General features: G+C 41.7%; 1 protein-coding gene and 1 long non-coding RNA gene across 5 annotated transcripts in view; one reads left to right on the top strand and one right to left on the bottom strand.

Moving 5' to 3' along the window:
* Positions 1-16,793, top strand: part of DCP1A (decapping mRNA 1A) — a 56,502-nt gene that overhangs the window by 27,328 nt on the left and 12,381 nt on the right. For all 4 annotated transcript variants that reach the window (XM_049640707.1, XM_049640710.1, XM_049640708.1 and 1 more), the window contains exons 4-6: positions 731-797; positions 6,230-6,368; positions 11,414-11,527. In XM_049640707.1, the coding sequence (XP_049496664.1) occupies positions 731-797; positions 6,230-6,368; positions 11,414-11,527 (320 nt within the window). The remainder of the gene's footprint in view (positions 1-730; positions 798-6,229; positions 6,369-11,413; positions 11,528-16,793) is intronic.
* LOC125929478 (uncharacterized) overlaps positions 11,382-16,793 on the bottom strand; it is a 19,295-nt gene continuing 13,883 nt past the window's right edge. Inside the window, exon 2 of the long non-coding RNA XR_007459872.1 lies at positions 11,382-11,510. This is a non-coding gene — a long non-coding RNA (uncharacterized LOC125929478). The remainder of the gene's footprint in view (positions 11,511-16,793) is intronic.

Here is a 16,793-nt window from a genome sequence, read left to right as displayed (position 1 = left end):
ATCCAAAAAGTGTTTACAGTGGTTTTTATGTATTGTTAACCTTTAATTATAAAGTTCATTTATCTATTCACCAAATAGTTTTTGAAGGTTTTCTTAGTGTTGATCACACCACACGTGCTGGGAATGAAAAAGGAAAAGAAGTGTGATAGGCTGAGCTCAGCCCCAGCATTTCCATTTCCTGCGTGAACGATGTTGATCATAGGCTGGATCTGGAGCTGGTGTTTGTTTTTATTGTAATTACTGATTCCATATTTCAAGCTTCGAAAGATTGATGGAGGTTCTGTTGTTTGGTTCTGCTGGTGGGTGAACTTGGTTTTCGATAATTAAGACACTTTTTTTCACATTTCACTGTCAATTTGAAATGCATCTCGCAATGTTGATTCTTAGTTTAACAGCACTTTCCTTTCTTGGTAACACAGAAAATAATGGTACCTCTTACACTTAGTGGCACCTTAGGCTCAATGAGATCTGGAAATCATGTCTGAAAACTTTCTTTCGCAATTTTCATCTGAATATTTTACCTATCTTAATTTTATTAATAATTTTATTAAGCAATTTAAGGGAGAGGCTTTTTTTTCTTTAGAGGAACTCTTAACAATTTGAGGGTTTGATGGTAAATTCTGTTGGTGGTAAATTCTCTGACATTCCGTGGTAATAATATAGTATTTACATATACTCAAATGTTGAAACCGCATTTCCCATTATCTTTTTTTCTCCTTTGTTTTTCAAGTGTCAATATACAGCATCTGGTTTTACGATAAGAATGACTGTCACCGCATAGCCAAACTCATGGCCGAGTAAGTATTTCTTTTACAACATAGATCTAATTAATGATATATGAGAGATGAAAAATCACTTTCCCCCTCGCTTCTGTTTGCTACTGAGTCTACTAATTTGTTTCTCCCCTGATTTCCTGCTTATTGTCCAAAAATTGGAAGAGGCAGAAAAGCTTAAAACTAGAATTATCTGTAACCCTACTACTCCCATTGTTAGTGTTTTAGTCTGTTTCCTTCCCGTCTTTTTATTTGTACATTAGGTCGGTGTGTGTGGTGGTTTTTTTACAAAAACAGATCACCCTGTACCTCCTACTTTTCAGTTCAACAGCCTTTTTCCAGTTTACGCTAAAGAGTCCTCTGTGGCATTTGTAATTTTATCCAGTCCTGAAGACAAATCTTAATTTAACCAAACCCTTATTGTTAAGCATGTGCTTAGGGCTGACCCCAAAGGACACTATCACGCCCAGGGCACAGGCAGGTGGCGCTAGGCTCTGGCGAGAGGAGTGGTGCGGCGCTCCGCAGCCAGTAGAGAACTCCTGCCCACGCCTCCTTGACATGAACTCCGCTGTGGCGCCGACTCTAGGTGTAGTGGTCCCCCAGTTCACTGATGGGCTGTGTTCCAGGAGATGCTTTGTATGTCAGAATCTTGGAATTGGAAAGCAATTTCATTGAATGAGAGTTCTAAAGGGTGGCTTACTGTCTTTTCTCAAGCTAGCCCGCAGGAGCCACCCCTCATCTGGCTTCTCTGTGCTGCTGGTGCTGCTGGTCTGGGTTCTGGGAGCCCGAGACACCGTGGCGCTGGAGAGGCCTGCGGTGCTGCGGCCACCAGTGTATTCTGGCTCACCCGTGTTTCCTTTTCGGTTTTTGCCTAAATCTCCCCAGAGGTGTGAACCCCCACCCCATCATCGGAATTCCTTTCGTTCTCCTGCAAGATTTTTATCTACATCTTTGGAAGAAAACTGTCTTAATTTTTTAAGAAACAGTCCAATTTCACACTAATTTCTATAAAAGTGTAAATAAATAAGCCCCAAACCTCAATTCCAGGCATATTTGCATTTTAAAAGAAGCCCATATGGCTAAAGCAAAGTTTTAATCGAAGACCACTGTCATGTCCTGATTGGATGTCTGTCCGCCTTCTGCTTTGATGGCTCTGGCCGTGAGCTCACAGGATAGGCTGTGTTTATTACTGTGGGCATACACCCCTGAAGACATTGTTCCAAATGAACTTGCATCAGTCATGTTGGAAAACATGTTGCCTCTCTAGAAACACCCTTCCTTCCTTCCTTTCCTTTCCTTCCTTCCTTTCTTTTTTTTTTTTTAATTTATTTATTTTTTTAATGTGTTTATTTATTTTTAAGACAAAGAGAGACAGAGCATGAGCAGGGGAGGCGCAGAGAGAGGGGGAGACACAGAAGCAGAAGCAGGCTCCAGGCTCTGAGCTGTCAGCACAGAGCCTGACGCGGGGCTCGAACTCACAGACCACGAGATCATGACCTGAGCCAAAGTCAGATGCTCAACCGACTGAGCCACCCAGGCGCCCCCTTCCTCCCTTTCTTTTAATGTTTTACTTATTTTTGAAAGAGAGAGAGAGAGAGAGAGCAGGGGGAGGGGCAGAGAGAGAGGGGGACAGAGGATCCGAAGCGGGCTCTCTGGCTCTGCACTGACAGCAGAGAGCCTGACGTGAGGCTCCAACTCACTAACCTCAAGGTCATCATCTGAGCTTTGCGAAGTTGGACACGTAGCAACTGAGCACACTTTATTTTTACAACACCTTTCCCTGGAAATGAATTAAAACTACTTTTTTTACAAAGCCATTTACTTATTTGATGACTACTTTTTGTATTTTTGAAAGTGACAGCAAAGGCAGTTTACTTCAAATTACTTAGAAGACACAGATGTATTGATTCTTGGTTATCCTGAAATCCAGAATATTTTTCTGAAATATCTAAACTTTGGAATATGTTAGTATATAGACTTTCTCCTGCAGGTTGAGAACTTTTGGGCCCCAAGTAAGAAATATGTTTCTTTTAGCTTTAATAGCCACTTACAGGAAACCATTTTGAGCTTTTGTCTAAACTGTCAGGGCCAGTGGTACCCCTCATACAAGACTTCAGGTGGTAAATGAGGCAGAAGACTGAAGGCCTATCTGAAAATATTGTACTGAAACCAAAAGTAGGATGAGGAAGTAGAAACAGAAAGCAAAAGGGAAAAGGAGCATTTGAGTTTCTTTCACAAGAAATGCCCAAAAGAAGCACATTTGCTTACGCTTCCAGCTGGTTTTACTAGAAGCAGGGGAGTTATTGAAAGTGATTAGAGAGTGCCCTCATGAAACTGTTAGTAATGAGTTTTCAAGTGCCTGGCCTATTTATGGCCGAAGAGAACACCTTATATGTTAACATGAACTTTGTGATAAATGGTGTCGTGGTCACCAAAGATAAAGAAAAGACTGCTTTATCTTTCTTTGCTCTGACTTTGCCTGTGTACAGCCTCTGTTTGCTACATAATTCAGAATATTATCTCTGCCCACCAGAAATACAGGTGTGTATTGGCATATTGTGTTTGTGTCTCAATAAATGTGCCTGTCGGTGCCCATTCTGTTAAATCACTGTTTCAACAGCTGCAATATAATAAAAATTCTCCAAGTAAAGAAGTTGACTTATTCCAAAAGATGTTTATAAAAACTGAGAAGCTCTGCGGTAGAGCATGCACACCTCTAAACCTGTACTGTATCCGAATTTAGAAATCCTCTCTGGTCAGTGGCAGGGTTGAAAATCCACTAAACTTGGGAAATGCTGACTCTCCTAAAGAGGAAATCCACCCTGCCAGAAACTCTTCCTAACAATAAATACTTGTTTGAACGGTTGCCTACGAAGACTGAAATTTGGAGAACTCATGGAAGTGAGCCTTATTCCTGATTTGTGGGTAGTCTTGAGGGCATATTTGAGAAGAGGGTGCTCCTCAGAGAGTTTGGATTGGAAGAGGCCTGATAGAGTCCTGGCATCTTTCCTGTCCCTTCTTGCCACCTGGACATGCTGTTGAAAGCAGAAGTGAACATTGTAAAGAGGCCTGTTCCACTGGTCTAATAGTGGTGACTATTAGAAATGTTTTTGGGGCACCTGAGTGGCTCAGTGGGTTGAGCGTCCAACTTCAGCTCAGGTCATGATCTCACAGTTCACGAGTTCAAGCCCCGCATCGGGTTCTGTGCTTACAGCTCAGAGCCTGGAGCCTGCTTTGGATTCTGAGTCTCTCCCTCTCTCTCTGCCCCTCCCCCGCTTGTACTCTGTCTCTCTCAAAAATCAAACATTTTTTTAAAATTAAAAAAAAGAAAGAAAGAAATGTTCTTTTGGGGGGCGCCTGGCTGGCTCAATCAGTAGAGCATGCAGTTCTTGATCTCAGAGTCTTGAATTGCAAACCCCATGTTGGGCATAAAGCTTACTTTATTTAAAAAAAAAAAAAAAAAAAAACTGAACCAAAATTACAGATCCAGATACAGTCTGGAGCAGGGATGAGGGGAATACCAGGATGGACAAACCAGGCAGCCTGGCAAGAGGGAGGAGAAACAGGCTGTGTGACCGGAGTCTTCAATGAAGGTGAATTCAAGCTGGTGCAGCTTGTAACTGAGTACAAATACAAGTCTCTTGAAATAGCACTCTTTTTTTCTCCCTCGTTATTAAAGGAGTGCCTGTTAATTATGGAAAATGAAGAAACGGATAAAAAAGGAACGGGAAATTGCTTGTGATCTACCATCAAGAAATAACCAACGTATATCTCTCCAGTCTTTTTCTCCTTTGCAACAGGCCTCACAGTTGGGGCCATATAGTCTTTCTTGACTGGTATGGATATAAATGAGACAATATGGATGCTAATTGGTCTGATCTTCATATCACATACCAGTCTTCTTTCATTCTACTGTAAAGTCTGTGACTGTACATTTATTTCAGAAATAATCATCGTATTCAGAGCTATAAGCATCTAGATAGAGAAATAACACCATTACTGCAAAGCAAGATCTTCTAAACAGAAATCTTGCCTTAGGAGAAGATTCTGGTCAAGTAAATTTGGGGAAATGTATAAGCCCACCCTTCTTGGAGAATCAAATATACTTTAGTACGTTAAAAACTCAGAATGAGTCTGCTGTTGAAAAAAAAAAAAAAAAGTGCTTAATACTGTTTAACCCAGTGTTTTCAAATAAAAGAACCATCCCACGCACATGAATGGGAGCTCCTAGGCAGGTTGTTTTAAAGCAGTGAACTGACACTAAAGTGGCCTATTCTTGTCCTATTCCTGTTGTTCAAAAAAACCCAAGGGGGCACCTGGGTGGCTCAGTCGGTTAAGCGGCTGACTTTGGCTCAGGTCATGATCTCGTGGTCCATGAGTTGGAGCCCCGCATCGGGCTCTGTGCTGATAGCTCAGAGCCTGGAGCCTGTTTCAGATTCTGTGTCTCCCTCTCTCTGACCCTCCCCCGTTCACACTCTGTCTCTCTCTGTCTCAAAAATAAATAAACGTTAAAAAAATTAAAAAAAAAAAAAAACAACCAAGAAACAGATCTTCTGCTACTGAATTGTTTTATTGCCCGTCCTTATCACCATCCAGAAAGTTTTCAGCTTATACAATAATCAAGTTATGCTGTGCCCATAATATCCTGTGGCAGGTAATCCTGTTCATTAGAGCTGGGATTAAAACCTAAATGAATCTTAAAAAGAAAAAGACCCCAGCCCTCTCTGGCATTCTTAACCCTCAACTTTTCTTGCTTTATTTTCAAGTGCAGAATTAGCCTGAGCACCAATCAGAATGAATAGCACTGCCATGATCACCCTGACCTCACCACCCACTTGGTGATTTCTAAGGAGAGAATAAGGGAAACCTTTGAAGATTTGCTGAAATCTTTTTTTTTTTTTTAAGAAGCTCCTCTCCCTCCCTCTCCCTCCCTCTCCCTCCCTCCCCCTCCCTCCCCCTCCCTCCCTCTCCCTCCCTCTCCCTCCCTCTCCCTCCCTCTCTCTCCCTCCCTCTCTCTCCTTCTCTCTCCTTCTCCCCCCTCCCCCAGTCCAGTGTCAGTACAGACTTGCCACAGTGGTTGCTCAGCTATGCACCCTGCCTGTGTCTTGCTGACTACATGCTTTTGAAAATGTACTTCACCTGGTAGTTTGAGTTTGAGACTTCAAAAAAGAGAAATAATTTGGTCATTTTTAACATATCTGCTCCTACCATCTCTAGAAAAGAATTCTGTACTCTGCCCTTCTAACAGTGAGACACATCAGTTGGCATTGTTGCACATGAGCTGGTAAAGCAGTTAGTTATGTACTCCCAATACAGACCGAGGCCCTGCAATTGTATTCGGAGGAAGCGTACCCTATGACATTCTTCCCGCATCCTCAGAAGACAAACACCAGGAGACTTCGTGGGTCAGATTGTGCCTAAAGAAGTCTTTCTAAAATCTGGTTCTCCTCCTCTAGTGTGGTAGAAGAGGAGACACGGCGGTCCCAGCAAGCTGCTCGGGACAAACAGAGTCCCAGCCAGGCTAACGGCTGCAGTGACCACAGGCCCATCGACATTCTGGAGATGCTAAGCAGAGCCAAGGATGAATATGAGAGGGTGAGACGGACTGGGAGGACCAAGAGGGGAGAAGGAGGCAGGTGGGGAGTAGGGGGAGGGGGCATGGGGGCATGTGCTGGGGAAGTCACCCCTAGGCCAGCAGAGATAATTAGTCCAGAAAGAATACATGTCTTACAGTTTTTAGCCTAAAAGGGAAAGAAATTTGCTTACGTCCAAGCCCTTGACTTGGTGTGAAGATTTAGAATGCTCTTTTTCTATTCCCATAAAATTACTGAAAAATGGTTTCAGGGTGCAAAAGTTAGCCTGCAGCAGGTAGTTCTTCAAAAGCTTCTTGCCTGTTCTTCACCCCTGCAGCCTCTGCTAGGGCTTAGGAATATGTGTAGCCTGATCATTTGCACCTGCTAATACAAAGGGTATATTTATGGTCTGCAGTTGGTGGTAGGTTCACAGCCTTCATTAAGCATTATTTGGAATTCTACCCACGTGTGAAGCTTTTCTAGATTTTTTTTCTTTTCTGTATATTAGTTTAAAAGTGAAAGGATGGCGTTTTCTCCCTGAAATTGAATAAAATGGAAGTTGTAGTGCATTTGTTAACTTATTCACTACACACTTACGAACCGTCCACTATGCGTCACGCAGTGGGCATTTCATTAGTGGTCTTCAAACTGCGTGGCTTTGGAACTGCCCTGACTTTTCACTTGACATGGGCCCCTGAGAGCTTCACACTTCATAGGAGGCAGACTGAAGGTTTCCACTGCTGCGCTTTGTTTCAGTGGAATTGTAATTGTCACCTTACTCTTTACTCATATGTGATTAAGTACTTTTCTTTTGTTTTTTGTGTAATCCTCACCTCACCAAAAGTTCCAGGAACAGGTGTGAAAAGCACTCTCTATGGTGTGTTTCCCAAACAATTCTGCTCTAACACTAGACTCTACGTAGTTAACAGGTGACCCTTAGGAAAGGTTCCAGTTGGTCAAGTGAGTTAAGGAAATGTTGTTAACATGGCTCCTCCTCCCCATCCTCCTGGGGCTTTGGGCTTTGCAATGCTCAAGACTCTGAGGGGCCCTACAATAAGTACAGCAGCACCGATTCCCAGGTTGATCGAACTATGGGACCATTTTTCTCATATTCCACTTCAGCATCTCAAGAATCTAGAGTTTAGGGAGCAGACTTTGAAACAGTGCTCTGGAAGGTAGTTTCCTCTAACAGTGCTCTGGAAGGTTGAAAAGTCCTATTCAAACACCAAAGGAAATCTCACTTCTGAGGTGGAGAAGTGTACATTAGAGCCCCTGAGAAGTTCAAGTTGCATCACATTCCTCAGTGTCTCATAGAGAATTAAGAGGAATTTATGCAACTCTGAAAATTAATATAGGAAAAGCAGTCATCTCTGTAGTGGATGCATGAACACTTAGGATCCTAACTGGATGAGAATAAATTCCGAGAATAATTGTTCTTTTAGGTCACCTTGTATTCCCCCAAATTCCCTCTCATATCCTTAATGAGATCTGGCTATCTATATAGATGCCTTGTTCTGTTTTTATAGAGGCCTTTTTGTGTTCTGAGAACAGGTAGCTAATAAATCCAGGGCTCTGTCACACATTCCTAGTGATGACTAGATCACGGTGCCACACGGGACAGAAAGCGTAGGTGCTGTGCACCAGAGCTGGTGCTCTGGGAGGTGGCCTGGCTTACTCCTCAGCCTAAGAAGCAAGTAGCCACAAAATGAAAGAAGGAACAGAGCCTTGGTTTTGTCTACAAAGCTATAAAGGAACTCTAGGTCAAGCAGGCAATCTGAAAATGTGACACATTGCAAAAGGTAAGAATATGGAGAGCACGGTAATTACCGTTGTAAAGAAAATTCCCCCATGCTATGGAATAAGTAAAGTGATGTCTATGGCTAGATTAAAACTAATAAACCTTTGGGAATTTTGTAAATCTTTGGTTCTTCCTTTTTATAATGCATTCTTTCTGGTTTTGAAAACTATCTGTAAATAGGTGGAGCTTCCTGAAAGAGCAGCTTTTTTTCGTGTCTACACTTGCCTGTCGTCCAACCAAATGGGAGTTGGAATTCACAGTGACCCATGAATTCATAGCCAAGTGTTTGCATGGGTGCTCTCAGCTGCCGCGCAGCTCCAGATGGCCCTTTGTTTATCTGTAGTAGAGACTTAGATTGACAGTCTAGGGCAGAGGTGCAAGCCATGCTTCAGTGATGGCATGTAACCCCAATCCTAAATCTCCCCCACCCACCGTGAATGAAATTCCACGCTTTGCGGTGAAGGATTTATAGTAAAGACTGTTGGGAAATTACAACTCTATAGTAAACATTTTCTCCTAAAGTCCTATAGTTTGTTTTAACCAACTTACCTTTTTTAAAGGTAAGAAACAGGCCCCCAGGTGGCTGAGTCGGTTGAGCGTCCAACTTTGGCTCAGGTCACGATCTCACGGTTCATGAGTTTGAGCCCCGAGTCAGGCTCACTGCTATCAGCATGGAGCCTGCTTTAGATCCTCTGTCCCCCTCTCTCTCTGCCCCTCCCCTGTCATACTCTCTCTCTAAACAATAAACAAAACATTAAAAAGTAATAATAAAGGTAAGAAAGATAGCTAAAGCCACAATCCTTTACAGCGGCCCCTTACTGAGTTGCTTGTAGCCACAGGATATAATCCTGGATTTTGGTTGAGAGGTTGTTTGTATTTCATATTTAAAAATTAGAGTAAAAGAAAAAAACATAATCCCACCACCTAGAAATAATCACTGATAATACTTTGTATCCTTCCAAAAATATGTGTAAATGTGTCCCAGAGTGTGTGGTATACTTCTCTACACTAGTTTTATTATTAACTAGTTTTAAAAGTCGCTTTTATTAACTCTTTTGTAACCAGGTTTTTTTTTCAAAGAACAATACCTTGATGACAGTAGCTATTTATTCATCTCACAGTGGAGTCCCTGTGAGATTTCTTTTGGTAGAATGAAAACTTTTTGAAAAAGAGAAGAGTGGTATTCATAGCTGCATGTTTTTTCTCCCGTGCTTTACGTAAACAATATGCTGTTCTTTTCTGATTCTCTTAAGAACTCAGAAATATATCCTGTGGCTAAGTCTTCGTGTTCAGCATTTTCTCTTAAGATAAACTATTTGAAATACAATTGGTAGATCGAAGGATTTTGTCATTTTTAAGGTTTATACTAAATATTATAATAAAATTACCCTCCAGAAAGTTTGTCCATTTCCCCGAATCTGTACAAATAGCAAGTATCCTCTACAAACTCAGATTAAACCTTCCGAGAACAGCCCTGCACGTGTATAAAAAAAATGTCTGAGACCTTTTAAAGCACAGCCCATCTTGTAGTTCATGTTGAGTTAAGTAGAGGAGACTAAACTGCCCCAAAAACCACATGGGCCATGGAAGCACATGTAGTGGGTGGGCCAGGGTAGCCCTGATGCAAACAAAACCCGGCCCTGCATCAGAGAGTCATGTGCAGCTCAGCTCCAGCCAGTTGTTGCAAAGGTGTCCAGCTTCTCTCCGAAAATAACAAGCTGGGATTTTTATGTGAAAACTCCCAATTTTGAAAATGTTTCTGAACATTGTATACCCTCTGCTCTTAGGAACTTGTTATGAACATTGTTTTGAGCTTTTTTGTGATGCAGTTTAATTCCAAGCATTCTCCATAATGTGTTAGTACATACTGATGGTGGTGTTGCACAAAGGGGTAGAAAATAAGATATTTCATAGGCAGTTGAATGGGGTTAAGAGGTACAGACTTCCAGTTATAAAATGAGTAAGTGATGGGGATGAAAAATACAGCACAGGGAATATAATCAGTAATGTTGTAATAACTTTGCATGGTGACCACACTTGCCTGGGTGAACCCTGTGTGATAGGTAGAATTGTCTAATCACTATGTTGTACACCTGAAACCAATATAACATTGTGTGTCAATTGTATTTCAGTAATAGATGTTTTTAAAAAGATATTTCATAGGCTGTCCCAGGCTATTTCACCTCTGTCTAAATGGATAACACTGAATAAAAAGTGTTATAAGGATTACGTCATTTGAATAGAATAAATGCATTTTAGCCATTCATTTAACATTGGAGTACCTAACGCTGTGCTAAGTACATGTACTTATTCTCTGCTATCAAAATTAATGTGTCCCTGGACTGAAGTTTGGGGCTTCGTTTTTAAATCTGGTCTCCTGAGTGTTCTAAACTGTTTCTGGTGTCCATTGTGACATGGGTAATGGATCACATAGCCCAAATATAATAACTTCAGTTCCTAAGAATTCATAATTCTGTGCCCACCTAATGATCTGTTTTTAGGATTCTCTGTGCCCACCTAATGATCTGTTTTTAGGATTCTCTTTAAGACCAAAAGTATTTTCACTTTTGGTGTTACATATAAGTTAACAGGAATTTTAAAACATTTAATGACTGTCATCTTGATGGTGATGCTTAGAGATCTTTTTAGTTTAAGTTTTAAGAGTATACAATGATTTCAACCAATAGTGTTGGGAACAATTGGCCATCCACATACAAAAAAAGAAAAAAAAAATCCATAACATAAATGTAACACCCTATACAAAAATCAACTCAAAATGGATCCTAAATCTAAATTTAAAACTACAAAAATTTAGAAGAAAAATGCATTTTACCAAATGACCTAGGTATACCACCACTAGGTATTTACTCTAGAGAAATGATGCTTTTGTCCACACAAAAACCCGTGCATGAGGTTTTATGAATATAAAAGCTCTATACGTAATTACCAAAAACTGGAAATAGCACAAATGACCTCCTATGGGTGAGTGTTCCACAAGACAGTAATGTGATCATACAGTGCAACACTACTTAGCAGTAATATATGCACTTCAAGGGATATAAAAACAATTGTCACTATTATCTAAAACCAAGTGCTCAACTGTCTAGAAATTTTATTTTTTAAGTTACTTACCTGAGGGTCCAAAGCAAAACATTTGGGGGAATTTTTGCTTGTTTTTAAAATAGCATTGCTGATAACCTCAGATGTCTTATGAGCCAAATAGTAGTCAGCAAACTGTTCACATGATATACTTTTCCTTTTAATTTCAGAATCAGATGGGCGACTCCAATATCTCCAGCCCTGGGTTACAGCCAAGCACTCAGCTCTCCAATCTGGGAAGCACCGAGACTCTAGAAGAGACGCCATCTGGGTCACAAGATAAGGTTTGTACAATTAAAGCCCTAGCTTTGCCCAGGGTACAAAACACAGAGTAATATTTTGTAAGGATATCAGTGAGGTACAAAAAATATTTGTTGTTTACCTATCGAGGTGGATACATACAGGCAACAACATGGTAACTCCTGTCATTTGCCCTGTGTTTCTGTCTGGATTTTGCAGGAGCCTCCACTCTGGTTATAGAGTTTTTGCCATTGCCACTCCCTTCCCTGCTCTTCACCCAGCAGCCAGAGTAATCCTGATAAACCAGAAGTTAGAGCATGACATCACTCTGCTCAAAACCGACCAGTAGTGTCCCATCGCCCTCCATTAAAAGCCAGGGCCTTGTCACTGGTCCATGGCCTCCTGACCCCTGCCTCATCTCTTACTTCCTGCCTTGCTTGCTTGGCCCTGGTCTCGTTGGCCCTTCTGCCTTTCCACAAATGTGCCACGCTTGCTCCTGCCTCAGGACAGGCCTTTGCACTTGTTGCCTTCGCCTGGAGTACTTTCCTCCCATATAGGGCTTGCTCCCTTTCTTCCTTCAAATCTTAAGCATTCTCCATACAGGTGAGGCCTTCTCTGGTCACCCTGTTTTAAAGAACCCTTACCCCTGTCCTCCCATGCCTTATTTTCTCCCTAAGGCTTCACCAGCTAACCTGGTTTGCTGTTTTCTTACTGTGTGCACTATGTCTCCTCCCCATCCGAATGTAAGCTCTCGTGGGGGCAGGCACTTCTGTCTGCCTTGTTTGTTGCCATATCCCCCGCACTTAGCATTGTAAATATTTGTTGACTAAATTAGTTTTCTTTATAACCAATGGCTTGATAAATGAACAAATACCAAGTAAAATCCATAGCTTTTTAATTAAACTTCTTATTTTGAGATAATTACAGATTCACATGCAGTTACAAGAAATAATACAGAGGGGCACCTGGGTGGCTCAGTAAGCTAAGCGTCCAAGTCTAAATCAAGACATCTCAGGTCATGATCTCATGGTTCGTGAGTTTGAGCCCTGCATGGGGCTCCGCACTGTCAGATTGGGGTTCTCTTTCCCTCTCTCTCTGCCTCTACCCCTCCTGCGTGCATGCATGTGCACACGTACGCTCTCTCTCTCAAAATAAACTTTAAAAAATAAATAAATACAGAAAGATCCCATTTCTGTATTTACCCTTTACCCATTCCCCCACTGATGACAGCTTGCAAAATAAAGTACAATATCACAACTAGGATACCGGTAAAATCTACCCATCTGGTTCACATTTCCTCAGTTTTATTCATATTCACTTCTGTGTTTATGTGCATATCTGTATTTCTGTGCAATTTTATGTCATACGTAGCTTTGTATATCCAACACCACAGTCAAGATACCGAAGACTTACATCAACACAAGGATCCTTTGTGTTGTGCTTGTATTCTCACACTGACTCCCCTGTCATACTTCCTTTCCCTCTCCTCCCATCCTTAACCCTGGCAGCCACGAAGCTGTCCCCATTTCTATAATGTCATTTCAAGGATGTTATGTAAATGGAATGATATAGAAACCTTTGGGATTTTCTTTCTTCATTTAGCATGATTTCATTGAAATTATTAGGTTTTTCAGTAGTTTGTTCCTTTTTACTCTTCCACCCAGTCAAGTAGAAGTACCAAAATGTGTTTAACCATTTCTGGCAGTTTGCCTGTTGAAGGACATCTGGGTAGTTTTCAGTTTTTAGCTGTTGCAAATAAAACTTCTGTGAACATTTCTGTACAGGTTTTTGTGCAGAAATTTCCATTTGTCTCGGATAAATGCTCAGGAGTGCAGATGTTGGGTCATTTGGTAATTTCATGTTTTAGTTTATTAAGAAACTGCCATAGTGTTTTCCAGAAAGGCTGTACCATTTTACATTCCCATCAGCAATATATCCATAATGTTTTTAGATATTTAGATGATGATTTAAGCCAGTTTTTTAATACTATATTCCCAAGCTTCATTTTTACTGTGTTTGCATTTAGAGTCCTGAAGGTCAAACATATATTAAAAACTGTGCTATATAAAATGCAATTTTTGCAAAACATGTGTTGAGGGAGAGAAGGAACAGCCTGCCTGTGTTCCTTCTGGTCCGGCTTATCCGCCCTGGGTGTTCAGTGGAGGCAGTCACTTCCCCTTTGCTTTCTGAATGATGGGCTTAAGGGTTCTTGCACTGCCAACTCCCAGAGTTCTTGTCAGAACCAAATGAAGAAACAGACCCAGGACCCAGAGAACCATTTAGAGCACAGACCTTAGGATAAAAGAGGTTTCCTATTACTGATCAGTATTATAATTCAAACCAGGCTCAGGAAGTCAATGCCTGCTTTCTGAAAAGGTAAACAAAGCTTCCCAGAGACCTGCCCAATATCCAGAGTCTGGCCTCGGCACCGCAGCAGAGTACTCTCACATCTCAAGAGTACAGCAGGTGGCAGGCCACACTCTTCTTGGCTGGATAGATTTTGCAGTGGGTTGGAGCAGCACGTATTACCATGGCCAGGAGAAGGGCGGGGAGGAAATGAGAACTACGAAGAGATTTCCAGGCAATTGCAAACAATCAAAATGCTCTTAAGCTTTGTTTCTTAAGTCCAGTAGCACCTGGTGTCAGCATTTTTATTGTACAGAGAATAGCTCTTCACATGGCAACATAAATTATATAATCATGAGATGAAGGTAGCATTAATACCAGTATTGTATGTGTGTGAAAACTGAGACCCAGGCTAATTTTTTTTTTAATTTTATTTTAAGCAGGCTCCACATCCAATGTGGGACGTGAACTCACAACCCCGAGACCAAGAGTCACATGCCCTATTGACTGAGCCAGCCAGACACCCTGAGACTCACATTAATTTTGTAAAACTCTAGCTGCTCTAGGATTTGAACAGTTTCTTACTGGGATATAATTAATACATAGTATACATATTCAAATCTAAAGTGTCAACCTTGTAACATTTTATAAATGTAACTTAAACATTGTAACTACCACCAAGATCAAGAGATAAAAAATTTCCATCACCTTAAAAGCAATAAAAAATGAGTTCATTTGCCGCAAATAGGGCAACTGCAATGAAAAGGAGAAAAAAATCTTAATCATTAAGTTTATTTTATTTTTTTTTTAACGTTTATTTATTTTTGAGACAGAGAGAGACAGAGCATGAACGGGGGAGGGTCAGAGAGAGAGCGGGAGGCACAGAATCTGAAACAGGCTCCAGGCTCTGAGCTGTTAGCACAGAGCCCAACGCGGGGCTCGAACTCACGAACCGCGAGATCATGACCTGAGCCGAAATCGGACGCTTAACCGACTGAGTCACCCAGGCGCCCCTTAATCATTAAGTTTAAAGACATTTATTTTTATGCATAGCTTCCATTGTATTATACATTAGAGACTCTTTGTAATAAACTTTCAAACCAAGTTAATAACAGGGGGAGTGAGAAATGGACCCCAAAGAATGCCTTAAGAACCATAAAACACTGTCCATTGAAAGATGAAGGAAGAGTGTGAGGGGCACCTGGGTGGCTCCACCAGTTAAGCATCCAACTCTTGATTTCGGCTCAGGTCATGATCTCACGGTTCATGAGTTGAAACCCGGTATCGGGCTCTGCCCTGACGGCTCAGAGCCTGCGTGGGGCTTGTTCGTTCTCTCTCTCTCTCTCTCTCTCTCTCTCTCTCTCTCTCTCTCTCTCTCTTTCTCTTTCTCTTTCTCTTTCTCTTCCCCACCCCCTTTTCCTCTCTTTCTCTCTGTCCCTTCCCTGTTCACACTCACACACTCTCTTTTTCTCTCAAAATAAATAAACTTAAAAAAGAAAGAAAGGAAAGATGAAGGGGAGTATGACGAGCTGTAGCTGCTCAGCCTGTCAGCAAAAGCTCCGGTGTTGGATCTGTGGGCGCACAGGGTTCCGCTGGGCACACAGAGAATTGTACCCTCCCGTGAGAATAGTGCTGCCGCTATTCCCTCCTTCTCACAGTCTTCTGAGATCCCAGTTTATAGGTCAAAGTGATCTGGATATTGTCAGAAGCCATGTGATTGACTAAAATTAGCTTAAATCCATAATCAACCCTCCACACAGATTGTACACGTGTTTAGTAACACTGCCACCTGGTGATGAGGAGCAAATGCTGTCAAGTCCCGATAATATTAGGTTCCATTTCAGTTTCACAATTCACAAGTCCCTTGGGACTATTTCCCTGGTATGTTTTATATTGCTTTTTGGTTCCTAAATAATACATAGCTTCTGGTGTGCCCAGTACACTGACCAGGTCGGAAATCTGACATGGACACCATAGGTCCAGACAGAACTAGGAAATTCCCTAAGTGACAAGAGCTGTGGGGTGAGGAAGGAATAGAAAAGCCTAATTCAGTATATTGGAATTTGGCGGTGCACGTACTCTTCCTCCCAGAATCCCATTTCACAGGGTGAAATGGTGAGACTAACCCTTGATGTAAGGGAAGCATTGCAAAACATGGAGTCCAGACTTGAAGCATATTCAGACATGAGGCAAGAAGAAAATTCCCCTTTTCTGTGGATGAGGCGAGATGAATCCATGAATAAGTAAGTCCAAGTACCAGAGCAGTGCAGCCAGTTTTTCTTGTCCTGGGCAGAAGGTAGAAGGGTCCTCTCAAATGCAGAGACCGTAAAGCTTTTGTGTGGAGAAGCATGCTTCGTTCGCGTGTCTCTTGTGACTGATTCAGCAGCCGGGTACATATTTCCAAAAGTTGGGCACGGTTTGACCTGTAGCCATCTCTTAGGTGTATCTCTGTTTTCCGGAAGTCCTTATCGTTATCCAGTTGAGTAGGTGTCCTAGACTATACTTATTTGACATCTCAGTGCAGGGGAATAAGGGTCAAGAGCATGGACTTATGTTAGCACTGGGTTGGAGTCTGGGTCTGTCGTACTTGGGTGTCACCTACAAAGTGGCAGTGCTACTAGCACTGCCCTCACTGATGAGTGATGCGTGTCAGGTGTGCAGCACAGGGACACCTCCCCCCCCAACACACACACACAGTACATGTCCTGTCTGAGGTCAGTCTTCCTGCTGTCGTAACTTCGTTTATCTCTTCTTACAGAGATTCCTCTGAAACCCTAATGAATTACCACACATCCTATTCCAGAGACAGTCTGAGAATGTTTCTGACCTGGCAGAAGTTGTAGGGAGGCTGCATGGAGAAATCTCGAAGCTTTCTGCTACTTTTGCAATCAGGGTTCAGGGCTCTCCAATATGGTTTCTTTTTTTTTTTTTTTTTTTTTTTTTTTTTTTAAAATTTTTTTTTTT

This window comes from Panthera uncia, chromosome A2 (assembly GCF_023721935.1).
Source record: "Panthera uncia isolate 11264 chromosome A2, Puncia_PCG_1.0, whole genome shotgun sequence".
Taxonomy (NCBI): domain Eukaryota; kingdom Metazoa; phylum Chordata; class Mammalia; order Carnivora; family Felidae; genus Panthera; species Panthera uncia.
Note: the sequence above shows the minus strand (reverse complement) of the source record. Positions and strands in the feature narration are given on the sequence as shown.